The sequence below is a fragment of the Corvus brachyrhynchos genome, unplaced genomic scaffold (genome assembly GCF_000691975.1).
Source record: "Corvus brachyrhynchos isolate BGI_N302 unplaced genomic scaffold, ASM69197v1 scaffold32, whole genome shotgun sequence".
Taxonomy (NCBI): domain Eukaryota; kingdom Metazoa; phylum Chordata; class Aves; order Passeriformes; family Corvidae; genus Corvus; species Corvus brachyrhynchos.
In genome coordinates, this window is record NW_008237919.1 from 6,977,575 (window position 1) to 6,999,661 (window position 22,087).

A 22,087-nucleotide genomic window follows, 5' to 3' on the forward strand; every position below is an offset into this window, starting at 1 on the left:
GTACAGAAAATTGAAAGTTTATCTAGAGCCGAACCTCCCAGACATCTACCTGACACCAGGAAGCAGCTATTCCAGATCTCTGTTTCTACACCTGGGGTAAGAAGATATGCAGCAAGGGCCACACACAGAAAACACTGAGGCAGAGTCCCATTTTATCTGTGGAACATCAAGACATAGGTGAACTCAGTAACTTTGCTTGAAGACACACAGATAATCTCAAGATATAGGATACTCTCAGTATAAAGGCTCATTCCTTGCTTAAAATACAGTTAGTTCCAGTGTGAGTCAAAAGAGAAGCCTAGACCAAAGTACTGTCCACTTAGCTGGCACTATTTTGTGCTCTCCAGAGCTGACTTTATCATCTACAGTTCTCCCACACAGCTCCCTGCAAAGGTATCTGAGAGTCTCACAAGTGCCAAGTGTCCATAACCTAAAGGATGGGAAACATCCTGTTACATAAAAAGAAATTGTTCAGCTAAACACTGTTAAGACTTATCTATTTATTTTTATTCCATCAAGTACATGAAATAAATTATTTAGGAGCCCAGTCTCATGCTTCTGATGGCTGAATGTGTCCAGAATACTGAAGTTTAATAGGAAAAAAATAATGTGGGAAATCCAAAATTTCTCAGTCAGATTTCATACTTGGGCTAAAAATTAAGGATATTACTAGTTGTGCAAAGTTCCATCTTGTTGTTGCTTTGCTGTTGGGATCTCAAGAGGTTACTGACTATATTAAAGGCCCTAGTTCTGCTCTCAATTTAGTTTATTGTAATTTTATTAATCGTTTATTCTGATGCTCTGATGCAACCATCTGAAAGAGCACAATCAAGCCTAAATCTGTGTGACGCTAACATATACCTTGTATTAAGAGCTCCCACTTTAAAAAGAAATTTGCCAATTAGTTTTTAGTAAAATCTCATTTTTTTTAATAAAACAACAGTTTTTAAAGATGTGTTTAATATCACAAGCTTGTTCAGACTCTAATTCTGGTTTTATTAATATATGATCAGCAAAATATACTTTCACTGGGTCTGAACACTTATATATTCCACTTATTAATGATATTTTAGTATCTTCCCTTTTTTCCTAAAGAAGCTGTATCATAAAAAAGCCAGGCAGAAAATGTAGTAAGGAGATGCTGTAGTGGAGTGACTCTACCTTGCTCATTCAGTAGACTAATGTTTCCTTTTAGAGGATGTGCTACTGGAAATGCATGAAGATTGCCTACCATTTGGGGATGAAGTATTTTACTACCTGAAATATTGCATACCTGTAACACCATTAAATAATAAGACAGTCAAATGAGATGTGTAAGACACAGTGAAAGATGACATTGTCTTTCAAAACTTGTTACACTCTCACAAATTCAGGGGAGTGGGGAGGAGTAATTTAGTTCCATTTTGGGGCACTCTGCAGTGACAGGCCCACATTTGGAGAGGGGAAACAGACCTCTCTCATTTTCAGAAGTCCAACCCAGATTGTACAGTTTCCTCCTGCTGAGTCACAGTAAATCCTGGCAGCAATCCCACTGACCACATCTCTCTTTCATGCTGGACTGTTTACTGCAAAGCAAACTTTAGCCTACAAGCTCCCAGGAATGTATCTCTGTACTCCAAGGCCAAGTTAAACCTGCCTGCACTGGTAGAAACCGTGAAACAGAAAGACTCATCTTGAATGATCAGCATTTACAGCTAAGGCAATATTGTGGTTCAGTGACCTGGAAATATTTGAAAAGTGAGTCCAAATGACACTCTGGAGCTGCTTCAAAAGCAATAGCATGGCCCAGGATTTTCCCAACATGCTCATGCTTAGTGCGAGGCAGTTTCAGGAAAAAATTACATTCAGTTCTGCAATGGAGTGACCACAGTTTGTCCCCCAACAAATTAATCAGTCATCCTGTTTATGACATTTATTTCAGAGGCACTATTGAGAAAGAGCAGATTTCAGAATACTATTTGTATAAACTTAAGGAGCAAAGTCAAGACAAACCTCTGGGGAAAATGAGTGCTTGTTTTCTGCTAAAGTTTCCCAAGGAAAATGAAGCACGCATGAACAATTTCAATTTCAGATCACTTTGGATGAAAGAGTTTGTATGTAATCCCAGAGAATCTTCAGTAACCTGCATTCAGAGCAGAAAACACATCATGCAAGTCATGGGGCAAAGGGGACCTAAACAAACACTGATGTAACACTACAGGCCTGGAAAGGATCTTGCAGCTCTCCTAGTGCAATACCCTACACTGAAGACAGATCAAAGATGCCTATAACCTTCACAGAAGTTGTGTGCCTAACTTGTTTTTGAAAGTCCTCTAGCACAAGAAGGAAAGAAAAAGCTGCAATAGTGTTAGTCAATAGTCTCCCCCATTGTTTCACTGTCCTTGTGGCCAAAAGGCTGTCCTTATTATTCAGCCAAGGCCAGTTAACTTGTCAGCAGTGAACAGGGTCAATATGATTCGTTCTTGTCAAGTCTGTCAGCTGTTTTTACCATTTTAATACGCTCCAGGCACTTATGAATTGATTACCTAACCACCTCTTCCAAAATAATTCCAGGAACTGCTGTTGCACTGCATAATCTATAATTCTCTGTTTGCAGTTGGTTTGGTTCTTTTTTAAATGTAGGTACTGAATTTGGTTGTCTTGCATGGGATCTGCCCATCTTTTGCGAGTTTTCAAAGATAACAGCAAATTTCAGAGATTTTTTCGTATTTCTTTAAAGAAGTGAAGTTGAATGTAATCAGGACCTGATGGCTTCAATTACACTTAACTTATCCATACATTTTTTAACTTAATTTATCACTATTCTGGTCATGCTCCTATTTTCACATTTAATTTAATGTAGTTAAGTATCTGATCGGAAATTAATCTTTTTATGTGAAGACAGTGAACACTTCAGTACTCTGTGAATTGCCTGTTAGGTTATGAACCTTTACTTTGCCCTTCTTTTGCTTCTCTTACTTTACCTTGCATAATTTTGCTACCTTTATGTTCCAAAATAATGTTAACATCTTACCCTCTGAACTTTCTCCATTCCTATTAAATGCATATCTAATTATGTTCCTTATTTCTACTTTTTGTATGACTCCCTTTGATTTTAGGTTCTTAGGAAGGTCTTGATGCAATTGCAATGCACTTTGTTCCTAATATTTTAAGTTATCTCCTGTAAGTTTGTCACTGTACATTTGACGTAGCTCCTTCCACAATTCCTGATGTGCTTTATTTTGTAGATTAAGTATTTCAGAAACTCAAGTCACACTTCTTTTTACTGATCACTAGGCTTCTCTCATTGTGCTTTCTTCTAAAATTTAGCTCACTTCTAGCTTTAACAACCTCACTGAAGTGGTGATTGCTGGTTTGTGGGTGACTAAATTAGAGGGTTTTGTTACTGAGAGTCTTAAATTGGAAACAATGATAGAACACTGAAGTGCCTTTATGCTTCAGCTGCAAAACTTAAAATTGCTCACAGACACAGTATATTTATATATATTGTTCATGTAAAGATTACTGACAGTCTCAGAGGATTTTTGAAACATTCAAGAAACCCTGCTTTGAATATCAAAAGTCAGTTTTAAATTCTGTCATAAATTGACGTGTCTTACGTTGTCATATCATACCTGGATATTATTCACCTTTGCAGGGACTCCTCAGGGACAAAAGGCCTCCTTAGACCTCTTGACATGTGCACATCACAGCCTCATTGTGGTTATGAGTAATGCCCACGAGGCAGAGAGAGAAGGAAATAAAGGAAAAAGAGGTTGCATAGGGACAGTGTAGTTAAGTCTGGCTTAAACTCACGAATTTGTGTAGAAACTAAATAAAATCAAAATGTAAAGAAACCTCCAGAAAAACTTCCAGATGCTGCTATTATTCAAATAAGGGAGTACAGTTGACGGAAAGCAAAGCCTACACTCTAGTTGTGTCAGTGGATTAATGTCAGGAATATGCCAGTGCTACTCCATGGAGCAGTCAGTGATGACAACTTTTCTCAGCAATAAGAGGCTTCAACTCCATACAGCCAAAATCAGCATTTCTCTGGCAGCTGGAAAGGTCAGCTGGCATCCAATCTTCACTGATCAGTAAAGCTCCTTTCTGGCTACTACAGCACACAGCTCAACTTCAAGGACTGGCTTCATATGTCAGTTTTTGGAGAGTCAGTGTGAATATCACAGAAAAAGCACTTGTCACAACTAAGAGCATGGCTTTTTGAAACAATTCAGAGAGCTAGACCTAAATGGTCCATTATGGCAACATTCCTGCATGCTAATGTATACTCAAGGATATTAGTCTTCCATTTTCCTGTGTGGTCAGTGCAGAGAGAAAGGCTTTCTGAAGCTCTAAGCCTCCTTTTCTGGAGGAAAAGATCTCTCTTCAACCTAAGTAGATGGCAGCAGGCTACAGTATGGGAGTTCTTGTGTTAAAATGCAATAGTCATAGCAAGAATGTAATGATCTCCTTGAAAACACAGACACTGTACATTAATAAATACCCACCTGCGAACGTATTTGCTCCCTGAAGTGCAATGCATGCTTACTGCCCTTCACAGAAACATTCAAAAAGCATCCAAGGCATGGAAAGACCCCAACATACTATACTGTAAGGCTACTGTAATGCTTCCTGTCCCCAGAAATCAAAATGTTTTGCAGCTACTAATGAACTAAGCTCCACAAGATGCTCAGAGTCTGATTTTAAAGCAGATATTACCAAAAGACCATTAACACAGTATTCCACAGTGGTTATCAGTAATCATGAATAGTACCTTACAGCTTCCTAGACATACTTTAAGCTCCTTTTTTAAGGCCTATAAGCCTGGTCAAACTCCTCTCATATGCTCTGGGAAAGAGAAGCATTCCTTATCAGAAAGATAAGGCTAATCCTACTTTGCTCTATATGAGTGTATTGGAATACCTGAAATGCGGCATCTGTACATTCTGTTGACAGCATGCAGTTGGTCTAAAAGAGCTGTGTTTCTTCTGCCCTCCATGACAACACAGTTTCCCATACTGGCTGTTTAGGAAACCATATAGAGCAACTGTCATCTTTTATATTTAGTCTCCAGAGATACACATGCATTTTCCCCTCTTATTGTGTCAGTTCTTCTCCTCCCACTACAAGGGTGAAATATTAATTGGCAAAGCTGACAGCAGTACACATACCCTATTGCAAATACATCTCTAAAGAAGAAAATGTTACATTCTGTCTTTAGGGCACAATTAAGTTAGTTACTTCATTTTCTGCAGAGGAAAAATAAAAATCCTAAATGCTCCTACTTCAGTGACAACATTTCAGCATCTTACAAGTGATGGCTTGGAGACAGTAAGAGAATCTATTCAAAACCACAAAAATTTATAGAAATTTCCAGGTCACTAGTCCTCTGCCACTCTTAGAAATCAGTCCAGTTATCCACTGCCTCTTAGGGAAACCATGGATAAATATTAACATGGTCTAGCTACTGTGAGCAATGTGGCTTGAACTCATGATGTGGTGACTATTAAAGATAACCAGAAAGTACTTTTCTGTCCACGTGTAAGGTCTTATTTGTGGGATGAATGATCTGCACCTGCCTTATTAAGACAACAGTTCTCTATGCAGGAGAAAATTACTAAGACAGTATAAAATTTTAATATATTTTCAAAAGCCTGAGCCCCTAGAGAGGTTCAGGTACTGCTTTTGTTTTTCACTTTTGACTTCTGAACATTATTTTACCACCTTTAATTCAAAGGGTAGTATTCTTCTTCTGGCAAAATTTTCCCACTGCAATGTTTCTATCTTTAAAAAATTTCAGCCTGCGCTCTCCACAAAAGAAGCTCATTGCTTCTGGGCAGTAAGAAAACAGCACTCCTCTGAAGCCTAGTCTTCACTCTGCTTTTGAACAGTTTTGATAAGAAAGAGGGGCCCTCTCACACACGTCATCACTGTGAAATGCACCCTGCATAATACAGCAGGTAACATAGCCACACAGATAATGAAACCTAGTGTAGTCCTCAATTCCTTGTAGTAGATGAGCATAAATTTTACAAGTTATGCCTTACTGAGCAGAATCTGTAGCAGAGCTTCAGGAAATGTCTCCGTAACTCTTGACTTATTACCAGTGCCCATGGTATCTTGTATAGGCCTAACTGGATACTGTTGTATATACTGGATAGTGAGAGGTTTACTGATATTTTTGAAGAATATGAAAATGACATAATAATGACAGAACAGCTTTATAACATTTTTATGCATCATAATGATGAGAATTTTAAAACTTCCTTCTATCACTTTATTATGAAGCAATTATAAATCACCATGAATGTGCCAAGTACATAGCACACTGATTCTTCTGGCATGCTTTCCAACAATTCTCCCTGCTGAATATAAAAGGAACAGGGTCTGGCCGTGCTGAAGAGCTGGCCATGTGCATTCTTATCACTCCCAGGCACTTAGACGAGGTGACAGGCACATGACTGAGTTGGGAATTCATCACAACCAGTCCAGCAAACAGCAGTTTGGAACAGCAATTTTCCACACGGAGCACTAATGAGAATTAGTTTTCTTTAATATGAAATTTTAATGCCAAGAGCCACACTGCCAACCCTATAATAAAATTCTTAGTGAATAACTGATGAGAACGTATCTTCCACACTCTTACAAGTGTTTTCCTTGCTACGTGAAGGGAAGAAGTGTGTTTCACAACTGATATGAAGCAGGTGCTATTGAAAGCCCTCTGACTCCGCATTAGGTGTGAATTACTAGGCAGGACTGCTAAAAGACAAAACATTACAGCGTTAAAGGACAGAAATGACTGTTTTTAGTAAATGCAGTGTTTTCTGACATCCTATTGCATTTTTTTTAATCTGTAATGGGAAGGAAATTTTAGAAAAATTACATGCCACAAATGTAGTAACAATAGTAACAGCATGTCTAAATATATTTTTAAAATGTGAAATGATATACAGGACAGCATACTCAACAAATTGGCTCATCTCTACAGAAAATATGGATCACAGAGACCATTCACCGCAACATGATAATTTTGTTTAAATTATATGGGCTGATTATCCATGCTTGAAAATAAAAAGGGGAGGGGATACACATGCATTGAAAAATAGTTGCATTATCATTTTATGGACAAAAAGGGAAGGAGAAGAGAGAAAACAAAATTCTTTCATCCCCAAATTACAAATCAGCTGATACAGTTGCAACAACAAATGTCATTCACTTGCATTCATGAACGCAGTTTAAAAAATCAGATTTGAAATTATTTCAGGCAATAGCTCAAATATATTAACTTTTGCTTAGCAGAACAAGGTCAGAGAAGCAAGTATACCCTCTGCTCTTTTGCAAAATACCTCCTTCAACAGGATCCAGCCTTGATTTACATATCTGAGTGGTGAAAAGCTTTGTTTCCCTTCCACCAGTGTTTTTACAGGCAGTGGTGAACTGCCCGGAAAAAGGCTCAAGATTTTGTTTGTTCTAAATACTTGCGTAAAATAAATACATATAACAAATCTAGTGGCTCCCTGATTCTGGTGTCAGGTAAAAAGAGCAAAGAGGACAAAAGTCAGATGTTGCCTGGTCTGAGGCTCTATCTAGCGCTATAAACCCTTGCTCCAAAGGCAAAAGGCTAATTGAGCTGCTCCAGGCAACAGCAGTGCTTATCAGAGCTAATTTATTTTGTGGTCTATTATTGCCAACATCACCTCAGGTACCAGGGAAAGTGCTAGAAATCCTTTTGTTTCTGTGAAAGGACATCTTTCTTATGCAAAGGCAGCACTTGCTGAGGCTCTCACATATCAGAGCCTCCACCCCCTCTCTAGAGGGTGTCTAAAATTTGTTTGGATTTGATGAGTATTTTGATTTTAGGACCATTAACTCTTGAGGAGAGAAATTGGCAGCATAGCACATTATGCAGCTCTCAAACAAACATGTTCACTCCCCCTCAACTGCTCTTTCCATCTCCTGATGTCCCTATCAGGAATATATGCTGCAGCAGCCTATTATGTTCCATGCATAGTTCAAAAGTGCAAATAAAAGCACTGAATTCAAAATGGGATCTGTGGTAAGGTCTAAATAGCGATTGCAACTGAGTTTGTTAAGCTAATCTCATTGAAGAAAACATCTTCCTGATTCTCTAGGAAAGGTCTGTATAATGAAGTTTGGCTCGAGCTTGCCTAGGAAATGCAGCTGACCCCTGGCTGCCATGAGAAATACTCATATAGACTGGACAGCCTCTCTATACACCACAGAGTTACTTTACGCTAACGGAGTTGTTTCACATCACTGATGGTTTCTATATCAATTTAGTTAAGTTGATGCAAGATGTTGCAGGAATAGTCTTTCTCCTTTAAAAAAACCTAAAATATGCCATTTTGAATTAATTCAAATGAGACAGAAAATATCAGTTAAATTAAAACAACCCATAGGTTTATGCCTGAATAATCTCATGTTTGATCAAAGAATACTTAAATCCACAACTAACTTTTCCTGACATCTCGGTGATGTTGAGCTGATTATATCATTCTTGACCCTCCCTGCCTTCCCTACTAAATGTAGACTTCATTAGGAGAACTAAATGAGAAAATATTATTCCAGTTAATTACGTTGTTCTGCAAAGGAAAGGAAAATAGATTCATACAAGGCAAAGAATCCACCTAACAAAATCAGAACCTAAACCAGTAATTCACAAGAAAAATACTTTCTCCATTGCATCTGTTCAGTTCTTTAATGTTAATATTAGAAATTTCTTTTAAGTAAGGAAGAGATGTATGGTCCTTTTTTCTATGATATGACCACTTCAGCAAATTTGGGATGCCCCTTGTTCAGAAACAACTATTAATAATACTCTTATGCTTTGATTTCTGTATGGATCATTTTCATAGCTTTATTACTGTCAGAACTCTGTTAACATACAGAACCTACAAAATACCCATTAAATTTGTATTAGGTAATAAGTGCTTGGTGGGTTTTTTTTTATTTTTAACATGTACCCACTGAAGACAAGAGCTAAGATATTAGCCTTTTAAAATATCAAGTGAACTTTGGATCAAATTACTTCTTTCCTTATCCCCCTCAACCTCAAATTTCTCCTTTTATTCAAACCTGAGTCCCACTGGACAAATGGAAAAAGAGTATCAGAGGAAAAAAAGTCCTTAAATATGCATTCTCTTTCTCTATATGTTTAATGATTCAAGTACTATCTACCAGAAAGAGCAAAAACAAAGTAAAATCTAAATTGCTAAATCTGTAAATTGAATGTATATCCTGAGCTCCTACTTACCAATGTCAGCTCTCACTATTTAGAAGCCACTTGGAAGTAGTTAATTTATCAATTCAAGTAATCCCTTACAGCAGCTTTGCAGTACACCCAGAAATCGTCTTCAGGAAGCCTGTCCTTACACTGAAAACTACGAAGGAAGAAGCTGGAAAAGGTCCCTGCACCTGCCACGGCCAAATGGCAACGACTCAGCCTTGAAGATGAGAACAGAAGTGTGTGCTGGGTGGGATGGCCAGTGGCTGCAGTCCATGGGGAGTGTCATTGCTGCATTACTTTAGAGATGACCACAATATATGATGTGGCCCATAAAGGCTGGTTTATTTTCACCCAGTTCAGAGACACGAGGGGTGTGTAGGAATAAGCTTTAGACAAGGTATAAAAGCACTCTGAACAGGGTGGATTTACTCTAGAGGGAAGAAATCATCTTGTGCAATCCGGAATTAAAGTTTTTGGTTTAATCACAATTTTTCCCTAGGGTTTTGGCTGTTCAGAAGAATGAGCTATATAATCTGTTAGTTCTTTGACACTGTCAAGAACTAGCAGTCATTAGAAATCTCATTTTTTCGAAGCAGTGATGCTAAGGAGATAGACACATTATTAACCTGGAGCACCACTTGCCTGGCAAGCAGGAGGTATACTACTGGGCTAAAAGCACATAGTATTGGCTGACAAAACCAACTGCAGGGTAAAGGCTGGTATCAGGAAAGCACTTTGGTTCACCCTCAGCTTCCAGCATGGATGGCAGCTGCTCAGTGTGTTTGAGGGGTAGTCAGATACTGTACGTGTTCATTGTTAGTGAGGTGGTCTGAGTCAGACACTGAATCTTATCAAGGTCAGAAGAGATGACCAGCAAGCAGCTTTACCTGTCTCCTGCCACTACAGGTAGAGAACACAGGGACGATGTGGTTGTGCAGCTGCTGTTGTTGCACTCCGGACTGACCTGAGAGGTTTCATGCGGGCTTTACATGACTTGTTTCCAACACACTCCACAGAAGCTGATGTCTGCAGGCATGTGTGGTACTGGAACCAGACAAAGGCAAGGACACAATTTCCCAGAGCTGCCTGCAGATGCTACCCTTATTTTTGATCCATGAGACAGTTGGAACTAATGCAATAGGCCATTGAGTAGGAGAAAAGCTGCTTATCACCATTAAAGTGGTGGAGGATGTATATTCCAAGGAGCCCCCAAAAAAGACACAGTGGTAAACTAAACCTTAGAGCTCTGCCTATGACCTTGTGTGGCATGGTCTCAGGCACTGGAAAGAAGACAAGGGAGAGCCAAAGCACCTGGAGTTATCAGAGCATTGTGGGGAATATCTTACTCCAGGCATCTTGCAGAGGCAGTGAGTGACCCCACGCCCAGCCATAGACTTCCTGCCAGTAGCTTGGTACCTCTGCCTTACTGCAAACCCATTTTAAGATGTGTCTGGATTGGTGCCAGAGCATTCAGTGCCTCACAGAACTGTGCTCTCTGCATTAAAAATATCATTCACCTTTTTTGTAGTTGCTGGAAACATCACAGGGAGATCCAGGACACAGGCTAATGGGAAAGACATGGCTGTAGGACAGGCCTGTCAACAAAGCTTCTCTAGGAGAGTAGAGCACAGCGGAGCTGCAGGTGTGGCATCTGGGCAGCCCCTCCTGCCCATGTGACAACCAGCATGCTGCAAGGCCATGGAGCTGGAGGGCAGCACTGCTCCCTGCTCACAGCCCTGGCGGGGCTCACATTGCAGTGGAAAGAAAGGAACTGATGAGCTGCATTGGCTTTCCACAGCCTTCCAAGATGAGAGAGGACTGGGGCTATGGATTATGGTGTTGGTGCTATATGATAAATATTCATTAATGATTAAAAATCTTCATTAAACTTGCACCTACTGAACTCATGAGGCTATGGTAACGTAAAGAAGCAGCAAAAAAGCCATCTCTTTTCAAAAGCTTTTTTCTTTTTTTTTACCACTTTGTTCATACTTGTGGTGTCAACTGTGAGCACTTTGAAGGAGTCAGTAAAATACACAGTTAATAGTCACAGTGAATATCTGCTGTTTAGATCAATGCTCAGCTTCTCTAGTCATCTGTCAGGATTACTCTGATCCCACAAATCCCCATGCTTTTGCTGCAGGGAAGCAGCCCTGTGGAGGAAAGGCTGAAGGATCTCTACCTTTTTTTTGTTTAGGACTACCATACAGATTTAACATGCTCAGTGAATTCGATACATGATACTCCCACTGCCCTGTGCTGGAAACAGCAGTGGAGTGCACCTGCTCAGCTGTAGCTGCTAAGGAGAAGAGTGTCTGCCTCCCAGACATACTGACAACTGCCTGTTTTCTTTTTCTGTCCAATTTGGAACTGACCATCAGCGCTCTTGTGTAAACACTGAAATCTGGGTCAATCAAGCTCATGTACGACAACAGAGCATAACATCTGCCCAGAGCTGTAAGTGATCTGTACAACTGTCTGCAGAGTACTTGTCTCTCTGCTTCCCCCTCTGCCTCACCACCATTTCAGCCTTTTGACCCTGGGTCACTGATCATCTCCTTGCACAACACAGAGGACATCTACCCACTCACCAACCATACATGTAAAATACTAGGAAATCAGGCAGCTTAGTTAAATCTTAAAAAAAAAAAAAAACCTTGAGAAGGAGACAATGTCAAACCTTTGCCACACTGACAGATGACCAGCCTGATTTTGGCAAAGACAATCACTGTTTCTCCATCATACTTTGTACATAAAAATATAGATTTTGGGTTATTGCATGTACGCAGATGAAAGAGGGAAAAGCTTTATGAAAGGAACCTAACCTGCTTGACAGCAGAAACTATTTTTAAATTTACACAGATAAATGTACAAATAAAAGACACAAACTTCTGGTCATCTTTCTCTCCTCAATATTTATTAACCTCTACCTAGAAAAATAATTTCCATTTTCTATTTCCCTGAATATATTAGTTAAAATCTCCAGCATTTTTATAATTCCACATACTTTGTGCACAATACAGAGACACTGTTTCCTGAGCTATTCTATTTGTCACATAGCTTGTCTTCAAACAATTAGCTACATCAGGATTTCTCTGTAGCAAATCAATTGCTGGTAGCTTTGGCTCAGCCAGATATAAGCTTTTGCATGTTGACATGCCTCTCAAAATAAATCACAAAAAATGGCAAGTGGCTGTTACAGTAAGCTTCTCGAAAATAAATTACAGTTGCCATACCATGTAGCCCTTTGAGTCTGATTTAGTTTATCCTTTACCCTTTCAGTATATTCCCCCAAAATAGAATGAGACAGACATGCTCCATTAACTTGTCTTTGGTAAGTTGTAATTACTTGGAAAATTCCTTTGAAGTTGCTGCTTGTTAATGTGAGGAAGATTGGAAAAGTCCAGCCCAGCCCAAAGGTAAGCAAGCCAAAAAAAAAAAAAAAAAACAAAAAAAAAGGAAAAAAAACAAAAAAAAAAAAAAAAAAAAGCAACTAAAACGCAGATATAACAGAAAAAGAAAAGGCTAATAGACCAGAAAAAGAAAAAGCTAATAGGCCAGTATGCTCATTACAATAACATGCTTCCTGCAACTTACATTGCATGACCAGTCCAGGGCAGTTTTACCAGACTCATAAACTTTGACTGTGACACATGCAAGAAAGAAAGCAGTACATACAAGACAAGGGCCAGGTCTAGGTAAAATCAGTGTTTTCTGAATTTACAGTGTATAAAGTCTTTTATATTTTCATGAGTTTGTCCAAATACTGCATTTCCTCTTTTAAGCAAAACCTTCAGGAAGCAAATTTAATAAGGCTGCAGAAACCATGTGCCACTGAAGTAATGAATTAAAATATTTCCCTGATTTCACAATCATCTTTGAAGAGAAGCCACTCACCCCTAAGATGAAGCAGGAGCCCTGGTGATGGTGGCAGATTTTTTTGCCACATGTGATGCCAAGCATACAGTGAGCAGTGGAGGTTAAGACAGCTGGTTATAATCAATCGGGTTATCACAGCTTAATTAGTGACTGCTGATTGTGTAAGTCCTCACGCCTGACAACTACCATTTCTTGACTAAGGCAACTGCAAAGGTAGCATGTTAACTTCTACCTGTTTTCATCACATGAAATATTTATAAACAAATACAAGCATGTTTTGCAAGTAATCTCATTACTAAGTTTTGAGTAAAATGATTACAAGGCCCTTCATTTAATATTTTCAAGAAATTATTTGCAAATATATTATTGGCTGAAGGCCACAAACGTTTACCCAGTACTACTAGGGTAAATTTGGTGGCAAATTTAATCCTTTTGTGCCAGGCGTTCCAAGAAAAATCATGACTTTTTTCCCCTAGTGATTATATGTAAAGATTTTATGAGCCTGTGAAAGGAATTGCAGAAAGTCTGGACATTTTTCTCCTTAGCCATGAGAGCTTGCTTCTGCGCACACTTCAGAAGAGCTGAGTTATCAGCATGACTTGGTGTTGCATAGGGGTCAGCCTCTGCCTCTGCAGTCAGCTATATGCACTGAAAGTGTCTCTAAACATGCATGAGAAATTGCTGTGCATGGACCAGAGAGTAAAACTAAGGCTAAGCTTGCATTAAAAACATTCAAAATAATGACAAGCTCTTTGCTTTTCCCAAATGAGATATCACTGTTGCATGGCCTGCACAGAGAGAAGACGCAGTTCAAGGACTGACAAAACATACCTTTTTTAAAACATTTTATCTCTTTTTATTTGTTTGTCCTGATGGTTGCTACAGGCAAAGGAGGTATTCAGAAATGGAACTGCACGATACAAACACAGGCAGCAAACTACGCTGGCGGCATGAAAGGTGTATCTGAGAACACAGAGTTGACAGAGTCAGAGTCGGATTTTGTTCGAGTAGTTTTTAAGATACTCTCTGTAATGACACTGTCATTAGGAAACAGTTTTACTTTCCCATTCTGACTCTGTTTTGGTTCGTGCACGGGTTCCAGGAAAACCACCCGTTTACCAGTGCTAGCCTTCTTCTCGTCGGCTGGCAGCTCTTGCGGCAGTGCAGAATTCAGTATGGATGAGTGGGCACTGCTTTGGTTCAGCTTCCTCTTCTTCTTTTTCGCCTTACATTGACATGGACAGGGGGTCAGATAGAGATACAGCAGTACTAAAATAATACTGGCCACACAGGCAGCAAGGGTGGTAAAAGCTGTATTAAATGCTTCATGAGCGTGGGACCTGTTCACTGTGAAATTGCTGACATTTATTCTGACTTCTATGGTTTCATTTAATAGTCTTTTCTTATTTATCGCAATGCAGGAATACAGGCCTGAGTTCTCTAGCTGGGCTTCTGTTATCTCCAGGCTGCCATTAGGAAACACTTTGAAGTTATCTGTCTCCCTGTCTGGCTCCAGCAATGTATTGTCTGGACTAACCCACACGAACTGTGTGCCCGTATCACTGATTCTGCTGTCACAGTGTACAATCAGCCTGTCTCCAACCTGGGCATCATGAATAAACCCAAAGGCTTGGAAAGAGCTGTTGACAGTACTTTCAGAGCAATTCATAACATTGTCGTGCAGTAAAGGCAGTTTATTTTGACCTCTTGGGTCTGACTGCAACAAGCAGCTGTACTCATTTTTGAAGTCCACCACAGAGCTGAAGTGCCTTTGATACCAGAAGATTAGCATGGAGTACAGGACACAGTCACAATAGAATGGGTTGCCATGAAGATAAATTCCACTAAGTTGTTTGGCTGGCACTGAACTCAGGCGCTGAATAGGCATCGTCTGGATGTGATTAAAGGAAATGTCCAGCAACACAAGGTCTGTCAGTTTATGTTTTCCAACGTATAAGTCCAGTGGGAAATGCGAGACCAAGTTGTAGCTTAGGTACAGTTTCTGTAATTTGTACAATCCTCCAAAGGCTAAAGACTCAATCTGTGTTATTTGATTGTTGTACAGCAGGAGAACCTCCAGCGCCTTTAGCTCCTGAAACACAGGGCTGCCCAGTGTTTTCAGGCTGTTGGATGACAAGTCTAGATACTTCAGATTCGGAGTTGTGGAAAAGCTTCCAGTGCTAATGCTGCTAATGCTATTATGATTGACTATTAAAGTGTTCAGTTTCTCAGACAGCACTGGGACCCATTCAGGCTCCAAAATCCCAATTCTGTTATAACTCAGATCCAGCCTTTTCATACATTTATAAAGATTTCCTGGCACTCGAGTGAGGTTCTTATTTGTGCAGCTTACGATATCACTGGCACAGATGCAGGCTGCTGGACACATCCCCGGGGCACTGCCACAAACACTCACGGTGAAGACCAAGAGGCATGCGAGTCCTTTGCAGTTCACTTTAAAAACTCCGAGTCGAGTAGGAAGTGTCCGCCAGTTTAAAGACATTGTCACTGCCCTTTAGCTGTCTCCCAGTGCTCCTTGCCACAGATTACATGTGCAGTTAGCTTTGCACTGGTTGCTGTCAAAAGAGGGATACAGAGGTACAGCACGTTAACATTTACCATTCATACTCTGCCTGATTTCTTATGCCTTTTGAAAAATACACAGAATGAATCCTTTGGGTTTCATACAGTTAACGGTACAACCTAGTTCTAAGGTGATGTAAGCTTAACACTGGTTTTATGTAAACATGAAATTCTGCACTCATGTGTAAATATATATATATATAGATATATACACTGGAGATACAGTATTTTTTGTCTTCAAAAAGAATGCAACTATTCTTCAGTCTTGGACCAAGTAATGCAATTTCTGACAGTTCATGAAAAAAAAATTGGAAAGGTTCCTCTGTGGGCCATGACTTGGCAACGGCACCCGCTACCTGTTTCCAAACCAACACCGACAGAATTCCCAATAGAGGAAAGAAAAAGCCTCAATCTAAAATGTTTTTTTTCTTGTCTAGTGGGAAGCAGCTACAACATGCTTTTCTTTACTATCAGAAAATGTCACACGTTTTCAAGCAAAGAATTTTCTCAGACTTTCTAGCCTTAAATGTCATATGAATTTCTTTCTTTTTCTCTATTTTTTTTATTCAGTAACTTATGGTTCAGGTAGCAACAGCCTATTTTGAAAGTTATTAAAGTTGTTCAATAAAAATATTTTGTATTCTACTTCTACCTTTGCCAATATAAGTAATGAGGAAGAAATCTATGCTTAGTGCCTACCTCAGGCACAAGTTTTGGGAACATTCAGTAAGGACGAGTCAGCTGTTTCTCAAAACTTAGTAAAAAAAAAAAAAATTTTGCTCATATGTAGATAGAAAAACCCCAACCATACTCTTTTCCGAGAATATTTTAGAGTCAGTATTTGAAGCAGGGATGTAAGATTTGACACAGTAGTGATTCTGTGCTAAGGGGTATGCTTTTTGCCATCTTCTGAGAAAATGTACACATACATAGCAGAGGAATGAACATTTCTGTTTATTCTTTTCTCCCTGGTACCTGTTTAGAGCTCATCAGTAAATTCACAGGAGAGTTCATGTACATTGATTATTGTCACCCCTTCAGAGCTCAGATGTGGTATTCAGCTCCCACATTATTATCCTCAAACGCATTTCTCCAATCTCACCCACCTGTTGGAGCAGTTCTGAGCAGGACAAACCCTGCAATGTCTGCTCTGTGCTGCTGATAGTGGCTATGGCCAGGAGCCTGTGGACAGTGGGATGAGAAGGAAGAAGCAGCCTCAGATAGAAAGAAGGAGAATAAAAGAAGAAATTGTATTCTCCAATGATGCAAGATGGATGAAGAAAAGATGAGCCTTGAGGAAAAAAACCATTAAGATCAAGACCTAAATGGTGGAGGGTAGCAGGGCAGAGGGACAGTGAAAGAAGGGGAGACAGAGAAGAGAAGGGTAGGAGATACACAGGGAAGGAAGTGCAAAATCAGGGGAGGTAGATGCTAATGGAGCATCATTGCTGTTACTGAAGAAACTGAGGAGGAGGTAGTCTGAGGATGCAGAAGTCAGTTAAGGCATATGAGACTGGAAAAGCAGAAGAGGAGGGTGTAAAGGAAATGAAAAGGACTAAGCAGAAGACAAACGAGTTTCAGGAGGTAAACCTTAGAGCACACCTCTCCAGAGAATTTACATTTGCTATTTAAGAACCTAAGATTACTGATCCAATTAATTAACATATGCAAAATGCAAAAATTTTCACTCCTCCTCAGTTCTTTATTTCCCTCTTCTGTAACCCTCTGCCAATCTGGCAAGCTGCTGTCTTCTGCTGACAAATCTACTCTTAAGTCAAGTGGTAGAAGATGTGCTATGAAACTAAAGAGCTGAACCTTCTAATGACCCACTAAATTAAGAAATATGAAGGCAGCATGGGAGAATGGGACATTTCACCTTTCACAAGAACTTATATATACATTGTCTTTAGATGTTTGCATAAAAAAAAAAAAACATTAAGAGTCTTAATGATCTTGGCAAGACTGCCAAGTCAAATGCTCAAAACTATAGTGTCAGAATTACATTTTTCTTGCCATTTCAGATTTTATACACAGTCCTTGGTTACATGATTGCTAAATTTTCCCCCCAAAACCTTTCCTGACATTGTGCATAGGTTCTGAGGAAGAACAGGGAAAAGAAAGGGTGACTACATCAAGAGCTTAGTAAATCCTGAGAACTGCAGCTGTCCTAGCCTTGGCCACAAAATTCCTGTGAGATCAGGCAAACTATGTAAATTGGTGACTATTACAAAACAATGAACATATTACAGCCACCAGCTTGGCACTTAGGAAATAAAGAACCTCTGCATGTTAAATTTGGGAAGGATTGATCTGAGGAAGTGGTGAGATGAGAGCCAAAATGCTGTGACTCTATCTGGCACTTCTGCACAGAGTCTGACCCTATCTGCACAGACTGCACAGGCTTCTCCTGCTTCCCTGTTTACACAAAGGATATACTAACATGATCTTAGCTATAGAAATATTGTAAAAATAAATTGATTGGTTTGAGTTAAAGTTAAATATCAAGATTCATGAATTCTTCTAGGCTTTTAAAGTCTCCTGAAGCCACTAACTGCATGGGGTTTTCAATGGAAAGTTAGAAATCCAGAGGAATATTTTTTTAACCAGTCCTAAGCTCCTTACTTAATTGCTTTTGTTAGGTAGCCTACAGCAACAATTAATAGATACAAGTTCTTCTAGAGGGTGAGACCTATGAAACTGCCACCAGAAAATAATTGTATACCACAGTGTGAATTTGTATGGCATACAGACATAAGGCACAAGGAAAACACACTGACAGATGAAAAAGGTATTTAGTAATTGTCTTTTAGTTAGTCTTCTGTATGAAGCAAGGCATCTGAAAACTACATACCATAAAACCACGTGCTTGAAGACTGGACTATAAAACATCCACAAAATAGATGAACTGTTGCTGCAAAGGTTGCCTTTCCCACTAACACCTGAATGCCTGATTCTGCAAGCTGTGAAGCCTAATTTTTAATGTAACTGAACCTGCAACAAGGTGAATGGCAATTAAAAAAATCAGCTCCCATGTTGAATATAACTGTGATCCTGGAGATACTCCAAATGGGACATACTACACCAATGCTCTGGTTTGTAAGGGTTACTAAGTTTAATACACTAGATAACCTTGCATGTTTGTTTCTGTCCATGACTACAATTATCTCATCAGAAACTCCAAGCTAGTCTGCAACCAAATCCCATGGGGAAATGCACATCAGCGGCTGGTGTATATCAGCATAATACCTTTGAATTCTAAGGAGCAAAACCAGTTTGCTAGGGCTGAAAACTTGATTGTCCATTTTCAAAGCTCACTGGAGCTGTAAAATGAAAATTGTTTCAGATAACTTGCCTTGTCTGGCAGGGCAAATCCAAATTATAGACATCCTAAACATACCACAGGACACACAAGAGTATTTAGAGAGTACTCTGATGAGCAGAAGCCTTCCTTTGCATGCCCAACTCACAGTGCAGTGCCAACATTCCCAACAGGTTCTTTGCTCTTTTGGAGAGTAGGACTGTTGAGCTGCAACTTGCTCTTCAACCTGTGTTCCCCATATCTTCTGCACAGATTACCCAGGATGGTCTGCAAAGCCAAGCATGTTCAACATAAATATTTATAGTGTTTGTGATCATTTGAACTTACTCAAAATGACTGCATAAACATTTCTGGGTAGTAATGTGTTAAGTGGCAAGAAGAACAAAGCCTACAATTAGCCCTATATTAAAGAACCATTTTGTTTCATCCCAGTAACACTACTTCATGTCTTAGAGAAGTCTTATTTTACAAATTTCAATATTGCATTTTTCTCAAGAGAGATATTGCTATTGAATACTATCAGCTAACATGTGCCAACAGACTTTGGCCAAGTACTTCACCATTATTTCTGAATGAGCTGGGTAAATACCTTTTCTGATTTATAGTAAAGTGAAGGGCATGGTTGGGAGTTTTGTTCTTGAATTCCGTTCAAAGAAATAATTTCTTTGTGATGTTAAAGGGCAATATTTTAAGTTCAGTGCCAAAAACACATTACTCCCTGAGATGAATCATCTGAATAGTAATGGTGCACATGCTTCTTAACTATTTGAGAGGAAAGGCAGGACATATCCTGCTATCATAGCAAAAATCCTCTGTGGTCAGAGCAAAATTGACTACAACCAATCAAACTTCCAGAGAAGCTAAGGATTTGGTTCTTGGTTTTGAACTTTTTAATGTGTATGTTTGTTGTCGTTCTTTGTTTATTTCTGGGGGAGATGTTTGTTTGTTGTTTTGTTTTTAAAGTAACGAGCACCTAGACCTGCTTATGGAAAAGGGGAATGCCAGGCAACATACAATCTCACTATCAGTTATCACCTGAAGATCAACTAATGTTCTGAACACTCCTTTCTCTGGGCTCTCTCTCCCACTAAGACATTAATAATCTCTACACCAGTTTTCTCACCCTCTGTAAGTACCTTCGAGCTTACTGCTGTTTCTCCCACGGAACCTGTACACCAAACTATCACTCCCAGTTCACTTGAGACTTTGCTGAAAAATCCTTACGTGGCACATCTCTTACTTTAAGCAGTGAATTGGACTGGAGATCACAATTCACCTGAATGATTTTGCAAACACTACTATTAGTCTTTTCACTGTTAAAAAAATTGGATTGGTAAATATTATTCCTACTGTAAAGCATTTTCCTGTACATTGGTGATGCAAATAGTCCCACATCTGGTTGGTACCTTCTGCACAGTGAAAATGCAAATATTTGCACACAACCCTGCTGCCTGCTGTACTACTGCAGGAATAGTGTCAAGCCTCTAGAGAGATCAAAATATCAAAGATCTCAGTTCATCCTCCGGAAGGTTCACATCATTTCTACATCCCCTACCTCCTTCCCTTGTGCTACATCCCCTGTGACAGTCTTCTCTTGAGTCTTGCCCCAGTCTCACCAGCCCACAAGACATTTTATACATCCCTGCACCTTGCACTGACTTCCAACATCCACACAGGTGCTCTTCCCCTATACCAGTCTACATATCAGATGAATTAGGGCTGAACTAGTCAAACATAACTATATATTAAATAAAAAAATGGTGGCTCAGGTGTTAATGTTTTCTCACTGCCCAATTTTTTTTTCTGGCATGACATTTGACAGAGGTTCCTCATGAACTCAGAAGCAAAAGTGATTTTTAGAATGAGGTTTTATTAATTTATAACAACAATATCATATAAGTAATATCATGCTTTTAATCCCAACTTTATGAATCCTGCTTAAGTACATGACACAGCCATTAATTACATATAGACTAGTGGCATCCTACACAATTAGTTTTTTAAAAAATTACATTTATAAAGAAGGTCTGCACAAACTTGCATTCCTTGTGTGTGTGTGATACTGTCAGAGGAAATATTCATACAGCACCCACCTCACCTCAGTCTCCAGGCTCTACTCTGCCTTTATCACTCTTGAGCTGAAAAGGCTCTCTCTGCATCAAATCTTCCTGACAGCTGTACTCAGCATCTCTGACTGAACAGAGATAGATTACCCCAACATTGTAATCCATGAGATTTAGTGACATGATGGATTGAACAGCAAAGACTGTTGGTGAGCTACATCTGGGAGACATCTTGATACACTGGACTAAATCCCTGAACTGGGCTAAACTATGCTTGGTGCAGGACCTAACAGTGATGAAAAAATGGCTTTACATCATATTTGCAGCAAGCTGATCCTGAGATCAGCATGGTAAATGGAGTGTTCTCTATGCCCAGCATCTGGCCAGACCTCAATCATGCTGAATGAGAGATTAATTCGTCCTAGTAACCTTAGCCAGATAAAACTATCATCTCCCACTAATCCTTCAGTAAAGATTGAATTTCCTTGAAGAGGGACTTTTTTCAAAAACATAACTCACTTGTTTTAAAGAAAACCGAGACACAGAAGAGCAACTGGGTAACGTACAACAGAGCCTCAGTTGGACTAATCAACAGCCTTTTACAGCCGTACCAGCTATGTGAAGTCAACATCTCTGCAGCTCTTATCCCTCTGAGAGAGTACAAGGGAAATATGCATCAGTGAAACAATTCCATCCTTTTTTACCATGTTACTTTGTCAAATCAAGTTGCAACCAAGCTTAAACCTTGCAAATTACTTCAGTTGCTAAGGAGATCAGCAAATAATTAAGAAAAAATGCAACGATAAGTGGCAGTACCTATTACAGTATCAGTAACCAGTCTCCAAGCAATGTCAAATCTTACGAAAGTTTTGTTGCCCAGCGAAGGATCCTCACCGCCTCCAAAATTTTATCTGAGGGCTAAACTTCACAGAAACCCCCTTGCCTACGATTTGGGGGGCTCCTGCCAGTCTCACGGCGGGGGTGGGTCGGTGGTCGACCCAGCGACCCCCCGGG

General features: G+C 39.5%; 1 protein-coding gene across 2 annotated transcripts; it reads right to left on the reverse strand.

Moving 5' to 3' along the window:
• Positions 1-13,936: 13,936 nt before the first annotated feature.
• On the reverse strand, positions 13,937-22,062 carry AMIGO2 (adhesion molecule with Ig like domain 2). Of its 2 annotated transcripts, XM_017733166.1 has the most exons (3): positions 21,593-22,062; positions 19,159-19,277; positions 13,937-15,684 (listed from the first exon to the last, which is right to left on the reverse strand). In XM_017733166.1, the coding sequence occupies exon 3, from the start codon at positions 15,609-15,611 to the stop codon at positions 14,046-14,048; it is 1,566 nt and encodes a 521-aa protein (XP_017588655.1). In that variant the 5' UTR covers positions 15,612-15,684; positions 19,159-19,277; positions 21,593-22,062; the 3' UTR covers positions 13,937-14,045. The 2 variants fall into 2 exon arrangements, with proteins under 2 accessions (XP_017588655.1, XP_008630997.1); XM_008632775.2 differs by having other exon boundaries at positions 19,159-22,062.
• Between the last annotated feature and the right edge of the window lie 25 nt (positions 22,063-22,087).

Bases quoted from the DNA above. Each gene is read 5' to 3' on its own strand.
- AMIGO2 (XM_017733166.1), bottom strand. From the start codon at position 15,611: ATGTCTTTAAACTGGCGGACACTTCCTACTCGACTCGGAGTTTTTAAA.